Source organism: Pongo pygmaeus, chromosome 13 (assembly GCF_028885625.2).
Source record: "Pongo pygmaeus isolate AG05252 chromosome 13, NHGRI_mPonPyg2-v2.0_pri, whole genome shotgun sequence".
Lineage (NCBI taxonomy): Eukaryota > Metazoa > Chordata > Mammalia > Primates > Hominidae > Pongo > Pongo pygmaeus.
This window is the reverse complement of record NC_072386.2, coordinates 116,585,253-116,602,194: the sequence shown is the minus strand read 5'-3', so window position 1 is coordinate 116,602,194 and position 16,942 is coordinate 116,585,253. Positions and strand designations below refer to the sequence as shown.

Genomic DNA, 16,942 nt, shown 5'->3' with positions numbered 1-16,942 from the left:
CCCAAAGTGCTAGGATTACAGGCGTGAGCCACCGCGCCTGGCCCCCAGCTAATTTTTAAATCTTTTTTAGAGTCAGGGTCTTGCTATGTTGCCCAGACTTGTCTCAAACTCTTGGCCTAAAGAGATCCTCCCACCTCAGCCTCCTGAGCTGCTAGGATTACAGGTGTGTGCCACTGCATCCAACTTCATCTATATTCTCTTTGATTTATAAATCTGTATAACTGGGCCTACACTGAAATCCAGTACTGCCCTGGTAAATAAAGCATCAGTTTATACTCCTGAAGAAAAAGAGTCTCTTCTGGCATTTTTCTTAAAAATGTAGGATGGGAAATTCTGCATCTACGGCACGGGTGTCCCTGATAGAGTGAGCAGACAGAACAATCACTGATCAATGCAAGAAGCATTTGGAAGTTATAATAATGTCCACTTCCCTAGAGATATTCCGAACATTGCTCACATATAGCACATGACAGTTTTTCTAACTGCTCATTAGAGGACTAACCTTTCCTGTACCCTGTGTACTTCACTTACTCTAAACTTTTACAGAGGTTTCCATAAATATTTCTAAGGTAAGGTAAAATGAGTCTTATGTAAAGTTTTTTCAAAAATATGTTTTAAGCCATAAGAAATATTAAATTCCTTGTCAGTGGCGACACTATATTATACTTATGGGATCCTTCAGTGTAGAATTATGCAATATACATACCTAATAAACATCTACAGATTGGTGGGCCTTTTAATACTACAATTCAAGAGTGAGAGTTATGTTGGTTAATAGCCATAAATTCATTATCCCTGAATCATAAGAGAAGAATTCTTAATCTGCAGTCAATAGATAGGTTTAGAAGGTCAATGACCTCCTGAAATCCTACACAAGTTGTATGCATATTAATAATTCTGATGACAGAATCTGTGAAGTTTTTGTTTTCTTTTCAGATTCTCAGTCTATAATTTTAAAGGGTTAATAATCATTGTCCTAGGATATGACACAGTAAAACATTAAGCAATGTTGTAGACTAAAACCAGAAGTTGAAGGCAGAAACCAAGATTTAAAAAAATAAATTTAAGATCTTCCCCACTATATTATCAATTTATTTTATCTTATTATTTTTTTTTTTTTTTGAGACAAGAGTTTAGCTCTTGTTACCCAGGCTGTGGTGCAATGGCATGATCTTGCCTCACTGCAATCTCTGCCTCCCAAGTTCAAGCGATTCTCCTGCCTCAGCCTCCCAAGTAGCTGGGATTACAGGCGTGTGCCACCATGCCCGGGTAATTTTTTTTGTATTTTTAGTAGAGATGGGGTTTCACCATGTTGGTCAGGCTGGTCTCGAACTCCTGACCTCAAGTGATCTACCTGCCTCAGCCTCCCAAAGTGCTGGGATTATAGGCGTGAGCCTGTAATAAATAGCACCTGGCCTATTATTTTGAGACAGTTTCATTCTGCTGCCCAGGCTGGAGTGCAGTGGCACGATCTTGGTTCACTGCAACCTCCGCCTTCTGAGTTTGAGTGATTCCTGTGCCTCAGCCTTCCGAGTAGCTGGGATTACAGGCGTATGCCACGCGCCCAGCTAATTTTTGTATTTTAGTAGAGACAAGGTTTTACCACATTGGCCAGGCTGGTCTCGAACTCCTGACCTCAAGTGATCCACCCACCTTGGCCTCCCAAAGTGCTGGGATTACAGGCATGAGCCACCATACCTGGCCTATATTATCAATTTAAACGATTTTATGCCAAATTAAAAACAAGTGGTCACCCTACCAATAAATATATGTATATATCTTTTCCTTGAACTTTCCCTAAGGAGATGTTTATATAATTTCCAAGTTATGTAATGTGACCAACTCCACTCTTCAGTTTTCTCATCAGTAAACAAAGATAATTGAACTAGAACTATTCCCAAACTGGGATTAACAAATTCTATAGATCTACAGCTAGTTCCATAGAATGTTAACTAATGGTCCAACAATATGATATGTTTGGGAATTGCTGGGTTAACCAAAATCTTAAAAATTTTTTGTGGGTAAGACTCTTCAGTATTCTTATCCCAATATTTGTAATAAATCGTCAAGGAGAAATAGCATATCCAACTTTTTCCCAAATAAATTTGGCCACAAAATTTCTCTCTAGAGTAATACTGTCCAATAGAAATATATTGTGAGCCACATATTAAATTTTTAAATTCTCAGTAGCCATATTAAAAAATAAAATACAAAGAATTAGGTGAAATTAATCAACAATATGTTTCATTTAACCCAATATATAAAAAATATCCTGGCCTGGACAACATGGCGAAACTCCGTCTCTACCAAAAATATAAAAAATTAGCTGGACATGGTGGCACGCCTGTGGTCCCAGCTACTTGGGAGGCTGAGGTAGGAGGATCACTTGAGCCCAGGAAGCAGAGGCTGCAGTGAGCTGAGATTGTGCCACTGCATCCAGCCTGGGTGACAGAGTGAGAGAAAGAAAAGAAAGAAAATTAAGAAAGAAAGAAAGAAAAAAAACTGTTAATGAGGTATTTCTTTTTTTTTGTACTCTTTGAAATCTAGTGTGTATTTTACATTGACAGCACATCTCAATTCAGACTAGTCACACTTCAAGTGCTCATTAGATACACGTGGCTAGTGGTTGCCATATTCGACAGCACAGCTCTACGGCATCTTGTGGACCAATGTGCTAGGAAAAACTCTTTGGGAAACACTATGCTAGGTAATCTTTGATACATTTTAAAATTTTTCACCACCATACATTCACACAAACACAATAAAAGCCCATTTGACTTAGGGATGTCCTTGATGAAGCAATATAAATTATTCATCTTATTACATATCAACCTTTGAGTATGTCTTTAATGTTGCATGTGTCAAACGGGAAGCACACAAAAAAGCACTTGTATTTGCACATTGAAGGAGGACTGTCTTGAGAAACAGCACTTTTATGGTTAAGTAATGAGCAGAAGTCACTTTTTTCATGGATCATTTTTACTTGAAAACAAATATGATAAACTATGATTATATGGAGTTGGGTATTTGGCAGATGTTCTCTCAGAAATGAAACAAGTAAGCCTTCCATGCCAAGGAAAACAGCTGACAGAATTATGCCAATTAAAAAATTTGAGTTTTCAAGTGAAAATCAGAATTTTGAAAAACTTGCATCCACCATTGTAAGCTTAACAGTTTCCCAGTAGACTTTCTGATGAGTTCAGAGTTGATATCCATAAATATGATATTTTGATATTATATAATGAAATGTGTCAAAATTTGGAAGATATGCATAATTCAGTAAACCTGTACTTTCCAAATTATCAACGCATGATGTTACAAAAGCACACATAGGTACAAGAGCCATTCAAAGTGAAAACCAGACCAGTGATCTTAAACAAACAGAGTACAAAAAGTTAACTGACATGGTTTCAGGCTTCTCATTGCAACATACCTTTACAAAACTATAACTTGTCAAGTTTTGGTGTAATATCAAAAAATAGTATTCACAATTATCTGAAAAGGCTATTAATGTCTTCTCTTTTGCAATGACATATCTGTGTGAGGTCAAATGCTCTTCATATATTTCAACCATATGACAACAGTTGACTGTAGAAGCAGATACAAGACTCAAGCTGACTTCTATCAAGCCCATAGTGAGTTTGCAAAAATGAAAAAGGCCATTCTTCTCACTAAATTTTAAGGTTTTTTGTTTTTAAAAAAAGTTATTTAGGTTAACATATAATAGCTTGTTATTTTTAAATTAATTAGGGCTGGCCATGGTGGCTCATGCCTATAATTCTAGCACTTTGTGGGGGCGAAGTAGGAGTACTGCTTGAGCCCAGGAGTTCAAGACCAGCCTGGGCAACACAGCAAGATCTCATCTCTATAAAACAAATTTAAAAATTAAGCCGGGCATGGTAGCACACACCTGTGGTCCCAGCTACTAGGGGGGTTGGGGCAGGAGGATCACTTGAGCCCAGAAGATCAAGGCTGAAGTCAGCTATGATCATACCACTACACTCTAGCCTGAGTGACAGAGTGAGAATTTGTCTCTAAAATAAAACAAAATAGGCTGGGTGCAGTGGTTCACACCTGTAATCCCAGCCCTTCAAGAGGCCAAGGCAGGAGGATTGTTTGAGCCCAGGAGTACAAGACCAGCCTGGGCAACAGTGAGACCCCATCTCCACAGGAAATTACTAAAAATTAGCTGGGTACAAAGATGCACACCTGTGGTCCCAGCTACTCAGAAGACTGAGGTAGGAGAATCACTTGAGCCCAGGAGGTCGAGGCTGCAGTGAGCCATGTTTGCCCCACTGTACTCCAGCCTGGGCGACACAGCAAAACCCTGTCTCAAAAAATAAATAAAATAATTAGTAAATACTTTAAATTTTTCTAGTTTTAATTTCTATTATAATAAATATTGATAGACATAAGCCACCAACCCAAAAGCTTTTACAGAAGTCTCCAATAATTGTTAAGAGTCTAAGTCCTAAGACTGAAAAGTTTGAAAACTGCTGTACCAGAGTATGGAAGCATTTCTAATGGGCACACGTAACACTGCTAATTCCGACAAACCTAGCTCACTCATTATGGTAACACACATCTATGACAGGGCATATATCTTAATAAATAATTCAAGACTTCTATATGAATGACACCTGAGATATTAGCTTTCTTAGTTTTTGTCTAGCTGGGTTTTAACCTCTCCAGAATGAGTGTTTGTCTATGGATTCTAAAGAGCAGCCAAAGACTTACATGAGAAAAAAGGGTTAAAAGCAAAAAAGTTTCTGCATCTAAAAACTCATAATTTGCCAAAACATTTGCTGACTGTCTCACGACTTATTAAGTGAAGCCATCTATGAATGCAAATACTGATGAGCAATTTGGCAATAGCCCAACATTCACAGAATTCACATAGCTTTTCTTTAAACCAGTAGTTCATACATGATTAATTATAACATCTCATTTATGTAGTGTGCACTTTAGCTCATTACTCTAAGTAAAATTCGTTAAGTATTTACATTTAGATAATTAAAATCTGGGTACACCCTTAAGAAAGATGCATACACTTTAGGCAAAGTGATTTTTTTCCTTTATACCACTGAAAGTAAATTACAGCCTCATTTCAGCATCATCTGTACCAGGTTCAGAGCAGAGCACAGTACTGCCTCATCACCTAGCTCCTTAAAAGGCATATGTTTTTTAAACATATAAACACAGTAAGAATGACCAAATGACTGCAGTTGTTTGGAAGGGCCACCCAACCACATATGAACATTGATGCTATTTATAATATAGAATGCTCACTTCAAACATTTATCATATCTTACATCATGTCTATAAGATATATTAAAATAGACATTTGGAGAAATTTTTCCTTGCCTTATGTTTTCCAAGTGAAACTGTCAGTTACAAGCTTTCTGGTTAATGTCCGTAATATAAATACAGATATACTGTGGTTAATTGCAATATTTGGGAAATAAAAGTATGCCTTGAATTTTCTGATTAGAAGTACTCGCAGAAGCCTTTTTCTTTTAATCCAGCTGTTGAAAACTACCTAGGATGCATTTTTGTTTATGTGTTTAAAACACACACTGCAATAACAGTTAACATAAGGCATGGAAGATTTCATCTGTTAAAAGCATTTTCAATCAATTTCTATTATGAGTCTTTGTCTTTCCCATTTTTTCCTTTCTCCTTAAAAATCCAAACCAAGTAATAATTGAGGATTTAAAATATCTGGATTCTCAATAACTTTTTAATGATATTTTTGGCTGGCAAAACTGTCTCCTCGATATCTGTACATATTTGGTTTACACAGAAAATTAAAGTTTTTAGTGTTTTCTTTATTTTGTGGTGGGGCTTTTTTCATTGTGGATTCAAGATTCAACCTCGTTTTTGCCTTTAAGTTTATATTGTGGAAATGAAACTGCAAAGTAGACAGTGGGCAAGCACTGATTTTGGGGGAAGTTTTATAATGATCAGTGATCAGATCTAAAAACTGAATTGGTCTTTTGTAACCATCAAGAAAAGCTAACTGTAAACAGATCATAATATTCTAAAGCCCACTTTTGACAAGAAAGAATAAATATCTTTTAAAAAGTAAATGCCCCTCAAATTTGTACTGCAACTATTTTCCAAATGTCTCGCCAGCCTCACAAGTTAACGCTAGTCGAATACAGCAGATTTTGTATTTATTGAATGCTTATTAAATCAACAAATTTTTCATGTTTTGGGATAAAAGTCTGCATTTAAAGATTCTAAGCCAACTAGAATGAGACCAATATGCCTAAGGAACAGCCACAAAGACGAAATAGCTGTTGTACCTCAACACTTCTTACCTAATTACATGGTTTAGGGACCTATCTCATGAGGGTTTTGTAAGGATTATATTATATAATGTATGTTAAGTTCTTTGCACAGAGTCTGGAGCATAATTAATACTCAGTAAATGACAGTTATTATTGATGACAAATGAAAATTCATACTATTTTTATGTCATTACTCTGCAAGCAAGTCCATACTTTATCTAATACAGTTCTGCCTTCTCACTGCCTGAATAAGTTAAAAAACTGCTTCCAAAGAAGTTGAAAAAAAAAAAGAGTATTCAAATGTATTAAATAAAACAATTAATTTTATTAATCAAGCTTGTGGTCATAAATACAACTGGTACATAGAGCCAATAAACTAGTAACTTGAAGGAAAAAAAGGGAACAAACCAAACCCTCCTTCCAGGCAAGGAAAAGGCCAGGCATGAAAGCCAACAAGAAGTAAAACTCTTCCCTTGGAACAATGAATGACAAATCCTTGCTTTGGAACATGAAATCAGGTAGCATCCTTTTGTCTGTCCTGCTTAACCATTAAGAAGAAATAGCAAAATGGAATTAGGAGTTTACAGGCTGCAAAATCTCTAATGTGAAAACATCAGCATTTTTTAATCTGATAAAAATAAAATCCTTTACAAGCAAAAGCTATTTTGCCAGAAAACCTAAGCACATAATGTAGAGACCTCAAAAAGCACAAGGATATGCTTTTACAGTGGTTTAAATTTTCACCCATTCTCCATTCCCCCTGCAATCTGTAAGTCCTCTGGTAGCCAAACGCTACCTGACTGGTCCTGAGCACATTGAGTGTATTCCTTGGTTCCAGTGCTTTGCCTGATTTGGGGTGAGATCGAATGACGTCTGTGAACTCAGAAAGCAGGTTCCCAGATGCTTGGGAAGGGTTGGGACCCTTACAACACTTTTGCCTTCAGCAAAAAATGTATTTCAATATAATTATAGTAGATAGCTTTCAATATGTCATCTCTATTATAGCAGCTGTAAATTATGAGTGAATTGCCTGCGTACAAGCATTTCTTCTGGTACAAGCAAAGTGGGAGAGCTGCACAGAGCATGATATATCTTTTCCTTTTTAACTGAGAACAAATGTTGAAGTCAAATTTCACTTGCAAAAACCAATGTGTCCATTTCCTTTTGGTAGGGTGGTGGGGGAACCAAGAAAGACCAGCTCAATAGAACGCCTTTACTTCTTAAAAACAAGGCTTCCCAGGAACCTTGGCTTAAGTTCTAGGAACTCACCTATTCTAACAGTTATCCTTTAACCATAAGAAAGTATTTGCAAGGTACAGTAAAGGCATTTTTCAAAAGTTGTAGCTAATCAACAATAAGACAGAGAAGCAACTAGGTTTGTCTCTTAGCTAAAAAGCGAGGCAATGTACCCAAGATGTAGTACTATAAGACAGTTTGCCGCAAGTTTTGGAAAATTATCATATTCCTGCTGGGTGTCAGAATCAACAAGAAGAAAATAAAATAGTTTTGTTTCCTTTTGGGTGGCAGTAATATTCAAGAACCTTACCCTAACATATATCCCATGCCTAATATTTCAAAAGTTTATAAGTGAATTTTTAGATGGTTATCATCAAGAATCATTAAATCTGAGCCTATGTAATAGAGACATATGATAAAAGAACAATTTTCTGGAGGGAAAAACGACAGGATTTTAAAGACAATACCACCTCTAAAACATACATATAAAACTGAGCCTTGCAGCTTGGATTTAATTTTGCTCAAACTGTAGCTCTAGTCTGTCTGCTTAGCTTTGTAAACGTGGCTGTGCTTATAAGGTACTTTAATTTACTGCAGTGGTGATGTTTGTTAATTTTATGGCAATCTAAATCTAAACAGGCTTCAGATACACTTTCATTACAGCTTCATTGTGAAACAGTAGAGTAAATAACTCTAAGATTCTAATGTAGTTTATTTCTAAAAGACCCAACACAATTTTCTGTTGAAGCCTTTGCCTTAACATATATGTTCTTCCTATTTACTATTAAGCTTTCTGTCACTCAGAGTACCCATGCTCACTTTTAGGAGGAAAAATATAATTTCTGGAAAGTGTAAAATAGTTGTTTTTGGCCAGGCGCGGTGGCTCACATCTGTAATCCCAGCACTTTGGGAGGCCGAGGCAGGTGGATCATGAGGTCAGGAGTTCAAGACCAGCCTGGCCAAGATGATGAAACCCCGTCTCTACTAAAAATACAAAAAAAAAAAAAAAAAAAAAAAATAGACGGGCGTGGTGGCAGATGCCTGTAATCCCAGGAGAACTGCTTGAACCTGGGAAGCGGAGGTCGCAGTGAGCCGAGATCGCACCACTGCACTCCAGCCTGGGCGACAGAGTGAGATTCTGTCTAAAAAAAAAAAAAAGTTAAAAAGTTGTTTTTCCATCTGCTCTATTCCCATTTCAAATGTAATCCAACATGGGAAAATCAGAGAAAACCAGAATGTACCTGAATTATTTTCCAGTTCTACATGGGTACCAGCACAATTCAATGAAAAAGGAAGACATATTTCCAGAAACTGATTTCAACATCTGATTCTGACACTAACTAGATGTGCGACATTGGACAAATCACTTACCCTCTCTGAGTCTCATTTTCTCCTCTATAAAATGGAAATTACAATACTATCTATTTCAGAAATCCTATCCCTTCTTAGCTCTGCTTAGCCCTTCTTGTAACGCCAAAGCATGTCTCTGAAAGGACCATCCAGATAAAGCCCTTGTACCCTAAAGAACTGAAAGGAAAAGTTGACTGTTTTGGGTCAAAATGCACCGATCCTAATAGCTTTGGAGAACTACGGTCACAAGAGCTATAAAAGCCAGCCCCAAAGACAACTTAAAAGAATTAAATGCTGCTACATCACTTCTAAAACAATTCCAAACCTACAGGAGAAAATGTGTAAATTAAAATTCTGCTGAATCTGCCAACTAGTCTTCATACCCCATCTATTCATTTGTACTTACTGTACAGATTTTATATATCTATATTTTTCCATCTGAAAGTATTAAAATGAAAAAGGAACTATATATTTAGATCATTATTAGGCTACTGATTATATCTACAAATAATTCATGAATATATTTTTAAACTCAGTGCTTCCCAATTTGATCTTCAATTAAAAAAAAAAAAACAAAAAAAAAGAGATAAATGTATGAGGAACATGCATATACATGTATATTTTAAAAGCCAAAAACAAAACAAAAACAACAACAAAAAAACCCTGGTGATTTGATGCTGGTATAAGCTGGGGCTAACGTTACATAAAATCTCATGGAAATTTTTGTGGGATATTTCTAAAACAGTGAGACTCAGGACCTTGTCATTGACTGACACCAGCTTCACACAACTTCCACCAGGGTGTATGGAGAAAGTAAGGAGGCAGGTGCAGAGACACATGGCAAGAGGTAGTAAGGAACCACCTTAATTCCTCAGCCAAAAAACTCAGTCCATTTGGCCTCTAATATTATATCTCTTTCCATGCAAGGTGACTGGTAGTGTTTATCTAGTAAGTAGGTATAGTTATTTTAGCATAAAGTTATACAATTAGGATTATACTACAAGTAAGAGTCATTTTCTACTGTTTATGCTCAGGGGCAACCTTTTCAACCATGACTTATTTTGTTTACTCTCAATTACTCATATGTCAAATCAGAAAGTGAGATTTTTACATACATACACACGATATTTTTCCAAAATTCTTATTTGTACATTTTCCACCAGACGTTATTCTTACAAATGAGACTAGACATACAATTTTAGATCCCAGAAAATCCTATTCCAAAAATAGAAAACATCTTATAATATTAATTTACACTACTTTTTAACTTAAAGCTATACAAATTTTTCTACTCTTCCTCAAAACACACTCACCTCTGGGATAGGATTCAGCATTTGCTTAATACCATTGTATCCAGAATATTAGAAAAGGCAATGTGAAAAAACAACAATGATATATACAACTGAAACTATCCAGGGAACATAGAGGAAAAAAAAAATCAGTATTAAAACTGATCAGGGGTTGCCAGGTATCAGTGGGGAGGAAAGAATAAAAGAAGAGAGGGATGAATAGCACAGAGGATCTTTAGGGCAGTGAAAATACTCTGCATGATCCAATAATGATGGGTACATGCCATCATAAATTTATCCAAATCCATAGAGTACACAATACCAAGAGTGAACCCTAATGTAAACTATGGATTTTGGGTGATAATGATGTGTCAATGTAGGTTAATCAATTTTAACAAATGAACCCCTCTGGTGGGGGATGCTGATAATGGGAGAGACTACGCATGTGTGGGGACAGGAGGTATATGTGATATCTCTCTTCTTTCCTCTCAAATTGGTCTGTGAACTTAAAACTCCTCTTTAAAAGAGTCTTTAAAATACACACAAACACACACAAAACTCACCAGGACTCCCATTTCACACTAAAGTGTGTGGACTTTAAAAAGTACTTGCCTACATAGTGAAATACTGACGGGTGAAATTATAGGATGTCTAAGACTTGCTTTAAAATACTCTTACCAAATTGGGGCTGGGTACACAAAATAAGAGCGGCAAAATGTTGGTAACTGTTTATCTGGGTGAAAAGTATCTAGCTGATTCTGATTCCTTATTTGGGGTTGAACTCTATGAAATTACCATATTCAACTGTTTTTGGCCTCAAAACTTAGCAATTTCATAGGGTTCAATCTAATACTATTCTCATTATTTTTGTGTACATGTATTATAAAATGTTTCATAATACATTTTTAAAATTACCTTCCAAATGACAAATCTTATCAAATGAGAATTCCTCAAACTTGGCAGCTTTTCAGCATTAAACTAACAACTAAAATATATGTAAAAAGACCCACCAATATTTTACTTTATTACATTAAATCTAAGACTCTCTTGTTTTTCCCCACATTTTAACATCTCTGAAATGTGAAAGCATTTTATAATCAGTAATATTTTACAGTTAAACTAGCAGTATTAATTTTTTCTTGGTGTTACATAAAGATGCAACTTAAAATCAAAGTTATCTGAGATTCAGTGTGGTTAATATAATTGCTGAAAACTGGATTTTTAACCCATATTCTCTTTCTAATAAGGAATTTAGCACATAATGCCTTGCCTAGCATTCCGTGTCCTGGGATACCCATAATTATCTTGGGAGGTCTCATACTCAGAGAAACAGGCCGGAACCTGCTTACTTGGTGAAGTTCCCTATAGTCTGGCACAATCCATAAGAATTAATTCCCAGGAGGATTCTGGAGCTCACAGCATAGGAGGGAAAAGCTCACTGTGCAATGCTTCCCTTCAAAAGTGATTAAAGCTTATGAACAAGGCTAGTGCATAAATGTTAATTATACAGAGCTTTGAAGAGCACTAAGTGGTGAGGTAAGAGGGAAGAATGACTGCAGGTGTGGTAATAAGGGCACGTGAATGTGCAGAATGAATAAAACTAAAACGAGTAGATGGGATAAAATAGGTAGAACTCCTCCTCCAAAATCTCAAAGGGTCTTCATTTCGTGACTCCAACAATTCACTTGGATTTTTGCATTGACCTTATTTATTTTGTAATTTGTGTTAACACCTACCCCTCACAGCCCTCAGAATTGGTTAGCATGGTCTAATAGAAGAGCAACAGAGGGTTTGTGTAGGACTATGAGAGTGGCGGCTGCTGACCTGTTCATATTTCTCCAGTTCTGTGTGATAGATTTGTCTGATCTGGGTCAATTTGGCTCTGTAATCTGAGTGTTCAATAGAGTTATCTGAAGAACCTCCAGAGGCTGCCGCGGCTGCAGCTGCTGCCGCCGATCCCCCACCTTTCTCAGGACCTGAAACCCCTTCTGCCAAAAGCATATTGTCCAGTCTCATTAGCTGGGGATCGGGAGGGTCCTCCTCCTGGGCTCCTCTGATGCTGAGACCTTCAAGGAAAGAGAGAGAGAGACAGAGAGAGAAGAAGCGAGAAACAGAGGACAAATAGTGTGAGTATTTTGTTTATTCGAGAAAATGATCAAACAATATCAGTGTACTACAATTCATGCTGAGAACTTCATTTTTCACATTTGATCGATAAGTTTGAATAAGCAGGAAAATTATTTTTAAGATAATGTTTACATGCACCCTAGAATTTTAAATACCCACCCACCACCTCAATTTACCACAGATTAGATCCTTAGAAAAAGGTAACCCTGGCTTCCTGGAATATTTTAATCATCCAAGCTTCCCAGATTTAGATAATTTAAGCATAAAATGGGAAGAGGGTAAAAAATTGAATGTTTTAAGAAAGAAAGAAAATAATTACAGGGATATAAAACAAACTCATCCAAAGGTGGTTATTCTGTCTCTCTCTGTACAGTTGGAGAAACAGAATTAAAATTCCCATAAAATAATTAATTCACAAGCTGTAATCAAAAATTGAAAAATAAACAAGATTAGATGAGCTTTTCCGTCATGTGATTTCAGAAGAGGAATACATACATTATCAGGCAATTAGCTATACTTAAATATATATACTATTAAATGAATATTGTTAAGCAATTGCCAGCAAACTATAAAATGAGGATACTAAATACAGTATTTAAAATGTGCCATTGACATGGCAATACAGTGCTGGGCACAGTAGTCTCAATCTAATTTTGCTTTTATATCAAGAACTTCCTAAGTGATGCCCAGTCAGCAACCTCTTCTGAGTACTATAGATCACAGCTGACAATTCATAGGTTTAATCAGGTCACATAGGCTTTCTGCCAAAATGTTTTCAACAACACAGAAGACAAAGTTTTAAAATAATTATCATGGTATAAAAAGCATTGGAGTCACGACAGCTCAAAATCAGCATTTTCATTAATGTGTAACATAATCTAAAACATCCCAGCCCAATTAACCTCTAAAAATCTGCTTCAAAACAGGTTCCCTACACTAGTTACAAGGCTTCTTGGGGAAGAGGGGAAAAGGAAGTTGGCACCTTGCTTGTTTGTATTTGGATTCTGTCTTTTGAGTCTGTGCCTGTTGTTGTTTATCCACAGTGGTACACACTTTGTGTCTAGTGTAACTTACATGACATAACATCTATAAGCTGCCAAGTACTCAACCGATCACCAACTCTGATTTTATATGCTAACCTAAAGCTACCATCAATTCTTTTAAGAACAGATTTCATTCCTAGATGCCCTGAATTACATCCATGGCATGACAGAGCTCTTGGTTGCCTTAACACAAATGCACAACTTTAATTTCTTCCCAAAACACTTTAAAGCTGTCACTTTCATTTAAAATTGTACTTCAGAATAATTTCAACTGGATAATAAAACTAACTCACCATAATTTAAAATTATATCTGTTGTCTATTCAGAGGCAAATAAGGTTTGAAAACTATAATATACTAAGACAATATATTCATTTAGGAGAGCAAAAAGATAACTCATAAAATGCATATCAACAGACTGCTGATAATTAAAAATAGGCAAATGTATTTGCTGTTTCTTCTATAAGTAAAAGGGACTGCCTAATATAGTTCTAGAACAGCCATGTATTGGTTAAGTTTGCATTTTTAATTTAAATCTTTAATTTTCCTCTCTTTTAATTCACTTTGTTAAATGTTTAAAATCTCATGACCTGTACATGCTTGTAGTTCACATAGCAAGTTTTTTGTGCATTTGGCATGCAATGAGAGCTTACTGAGCAATCTCTTACACTGCACTTTGAATTCTGTTTAATTTTTTATTCTTGTTCGAGGACTTCTCAAGTTTCTCCATTTTCAACTGAATTTTTGCCCACAGTTTTGTGTGTTTGTTGATTTTTGTATTTACATAGATACTGGTGCCTCTCCTGAAATGTGTTTTTTTTAATCTACCTTCAAGTTTCCTCCAGGTTTCTAGTTTTCCCCTTGTAGTTAAACACATTAATCTTTTCCCTATGGACATGTGGTGAAGTACTTTAATAGCAGATTAACTTCCATACCCAAAATGATTACACTTCCCTGCACATGTATGGCAAACAAGAGAAGAAGCTCAATGACTAACATACAAGGAAGTACACCATAAGAGAGACAGAAGGAAATTCATTAGGAAGAAATGCAAAAGGCACAAAACTAATTATACATATAAATATGTATATAAACCATCATTATCATACCAATAAGAAGCAATCCATAAGCTCAATAGCCATGGACACAAATAAAAACAATTATAAGTATACAGTATCGACTACTATAACATTTTACTCTTATAATGAAAAAATTTCTTATTTCTAAAATTATCAGTAAATCAACACTAAGTGCTCGCCTCAAGAACAGGAAAATATGTTTTAATGCAATCCTTTGTATTTACTTTATAAATTATGTGCATTAAATTTCATCAGAAAAATCATTTCCTGACGGTAAACTCATATTTCTTTAGATGAAAAGTACTACAGCACTTTGCAAATAGGCAACATGAAGAAGACTACCAATAATAAAGGAATTTTCATAACTAGTCTGAAAAGTGAATCAGTTTCTTTTCTTTATTAAGCAAAGTAATGATTATGGGATCTTTAAATAGTAATACCTGGTTTCCAAAATTACTTTCAATTTGAATATTTCTATTTATTTTCTTACTTAAAAACATTTAGTTACCATTTTATTCCTCATCCTACCTACCTAGCCACTCACTATTACTTAGTTTACTAACTTTCTAGAGTCACACTGGCTTTTAGTCATAATACCTACTCCTCTGGGCACCTATAAACATTTTAATGGGTCTAAATTTGCAAGGGCCAGAATGAATCAGACTGTGTGGTCATCAAAAGATCTTGATATCTTCAAATTAAACATGGTGAAACAATCATTTAAAATTTGATTGTACTTGTTTTTAATCCAAAATGTATGTATAATGAAACATACAGAGGTTTATAAAGGTTTACATCTAGGTTCTTTGGTCATCACAACATTATAAAGTTTAAAAAATAAACAAACCCTATTTGCAATCTACTTATAATCACAACATTCATTTCCATATCCCTAAGATTTAGACAAATCATACAAACACAGTAAAACATTGTTTAACAATGAACTTGGCTTTGTTATAAGCCTACAGTTTTTGCATATCTTTCAGCAAATCCTAATTAGCTGTCTTTCAACATGCTGTGCACCTGCCCCACAGATAATGGGAGAGAGCATCTGCATAGACGACTGCATTTGGAGGGCAATAAATAAATTACGGGTCAAAATTATTACAAAGCTTTCTCCGAATAAACGCATACCCTTCACAATTCTAAGCTGCAGATGTGAAAAGTACCTAAAGCCCACTCAAATGGTATGATTACGGGGCTGTTTGAGTTTAATAATCTGACTGTAATTCAGGCATTTTCAACAGCTCATTAAGGGTTCATTAATATATAGGCAAGCTTTTGAATTATAAATAAGCAGATTAGAAATCTGCATTGGCTAGATTGTACAGTAGGAGCCTTTCTAACAGAAGAACACTGTAACACAATGAAGGCTTGACCTGAGTGAATGAGGTGCAAACAACACAGTGCACTAACTAAGCTTTGTGGCTCCCTCATTTCAAGGACCAAGCCCACTGGACCATGACTAACCTCTGTTCATCCAGCACTGAAGAGTATGGCTTCAGACCATAGCTATTTCAAATATGTTCTACACATGGTCCTGAATTAGACATAACTAAGATCTAGCCCTACAATATTTCCATAATCAGGGAAGCAGATAATATCCATAATAATGATAAAAGTTGTCATCACATCACTTTTACTTAGTAAAGAGTACATTATTCAGACCTGCTGAGAAACAAAAAGCTATTATGGAAACTTGAGTTGTTTGATTTTTTTTCTCCTAATGAGCATACCATAAATTTAGGCCCCAAATTATTCATAAGCTTAGGCCTACGACGTCGCTGTAATTTTGTTTTCTGATGGACTTGTTTTTTGATTCATTCAACTACCACACCACAGTCTTAGCTCAGAGAAAAATGTTTTAGCAGAGTGCCATGTAAAACAAGGCCAGATCAGTATTTTCAGCAGGCCCTGAATTCTTGACTGCTTTGAAATGTGACAATTTTAATATTTTCAGTTATTCTTATAATTTTTCATAGCTTTTCTTTAGTGTTTGTTATTTTAAAGTAACATGCAGGATAGTGGTCAGAAGTCACAAAGCTAATTAGTAAAAATACCTACTTTATTTTCTGTGCTTTCTTCATTTAAAAATCAAGTCAGCCACAGTTTGAGAAATGTAACCCAAAACTATAGATAAAGAAGAAAGATTAAGACAGATGTGTTGCTACTTTTCTCCCCAAACATAAAAAAGGTAAAATAATTTTCTATCTGAAATCCTTAAGTAAGATGCAGTCAAAATAGGAGGCAGGACATCTGGAAATGAAATGAAGGTCACAAACCCCATGGTCATGAGATCTCATTTGAAACAATTACTTTTGGTTGTGAAAACTGGGATATAATTTGGAAACAGTGGTGAAAGACACTGAAAAACCCTCAGGGCATCACTGTCTAAACTAGACTTAAGTATTGGGGGTTGGGAGGGTAAGGTTCTCAGTTAAACAGTGGGTGGACTAGAGAGAAGGCTAAGAAGCCAAGTCCAGGAAAGGCAGACCCTTAAGTAAGGACTGACTGAAAAAGAAAAAA

General features: G+C 35.7%; 1 protein-coding gene across 6 annotated transcripts in view; it reads right to left on the bottom strand.

Annotated features, from left to right (window-relative positions):
* The window catches only part of PBX3 (PBX homeobox 3), a 222,793-nt gene that overhangs the window by 39,708 nt on the left and 166,143 nt on the right, over nucleotides 1–16,942 (bottom strand). For all 6 annotated transcript variants that reach the window (XM_054500706.2, XM_063649934.1, XM_063649931.1 and 3 more), the window contains one exon: nucleotides 11,993–12,234. In XM_054500706.2, the coding sequence (XP_054356681.1) occupies nucleotides 11,993–12,234 (242 nt within the window). The remainder of the gene's footprint in view (nucleotides 1–11,992; nucleotides 12,235–16,942) is intronic.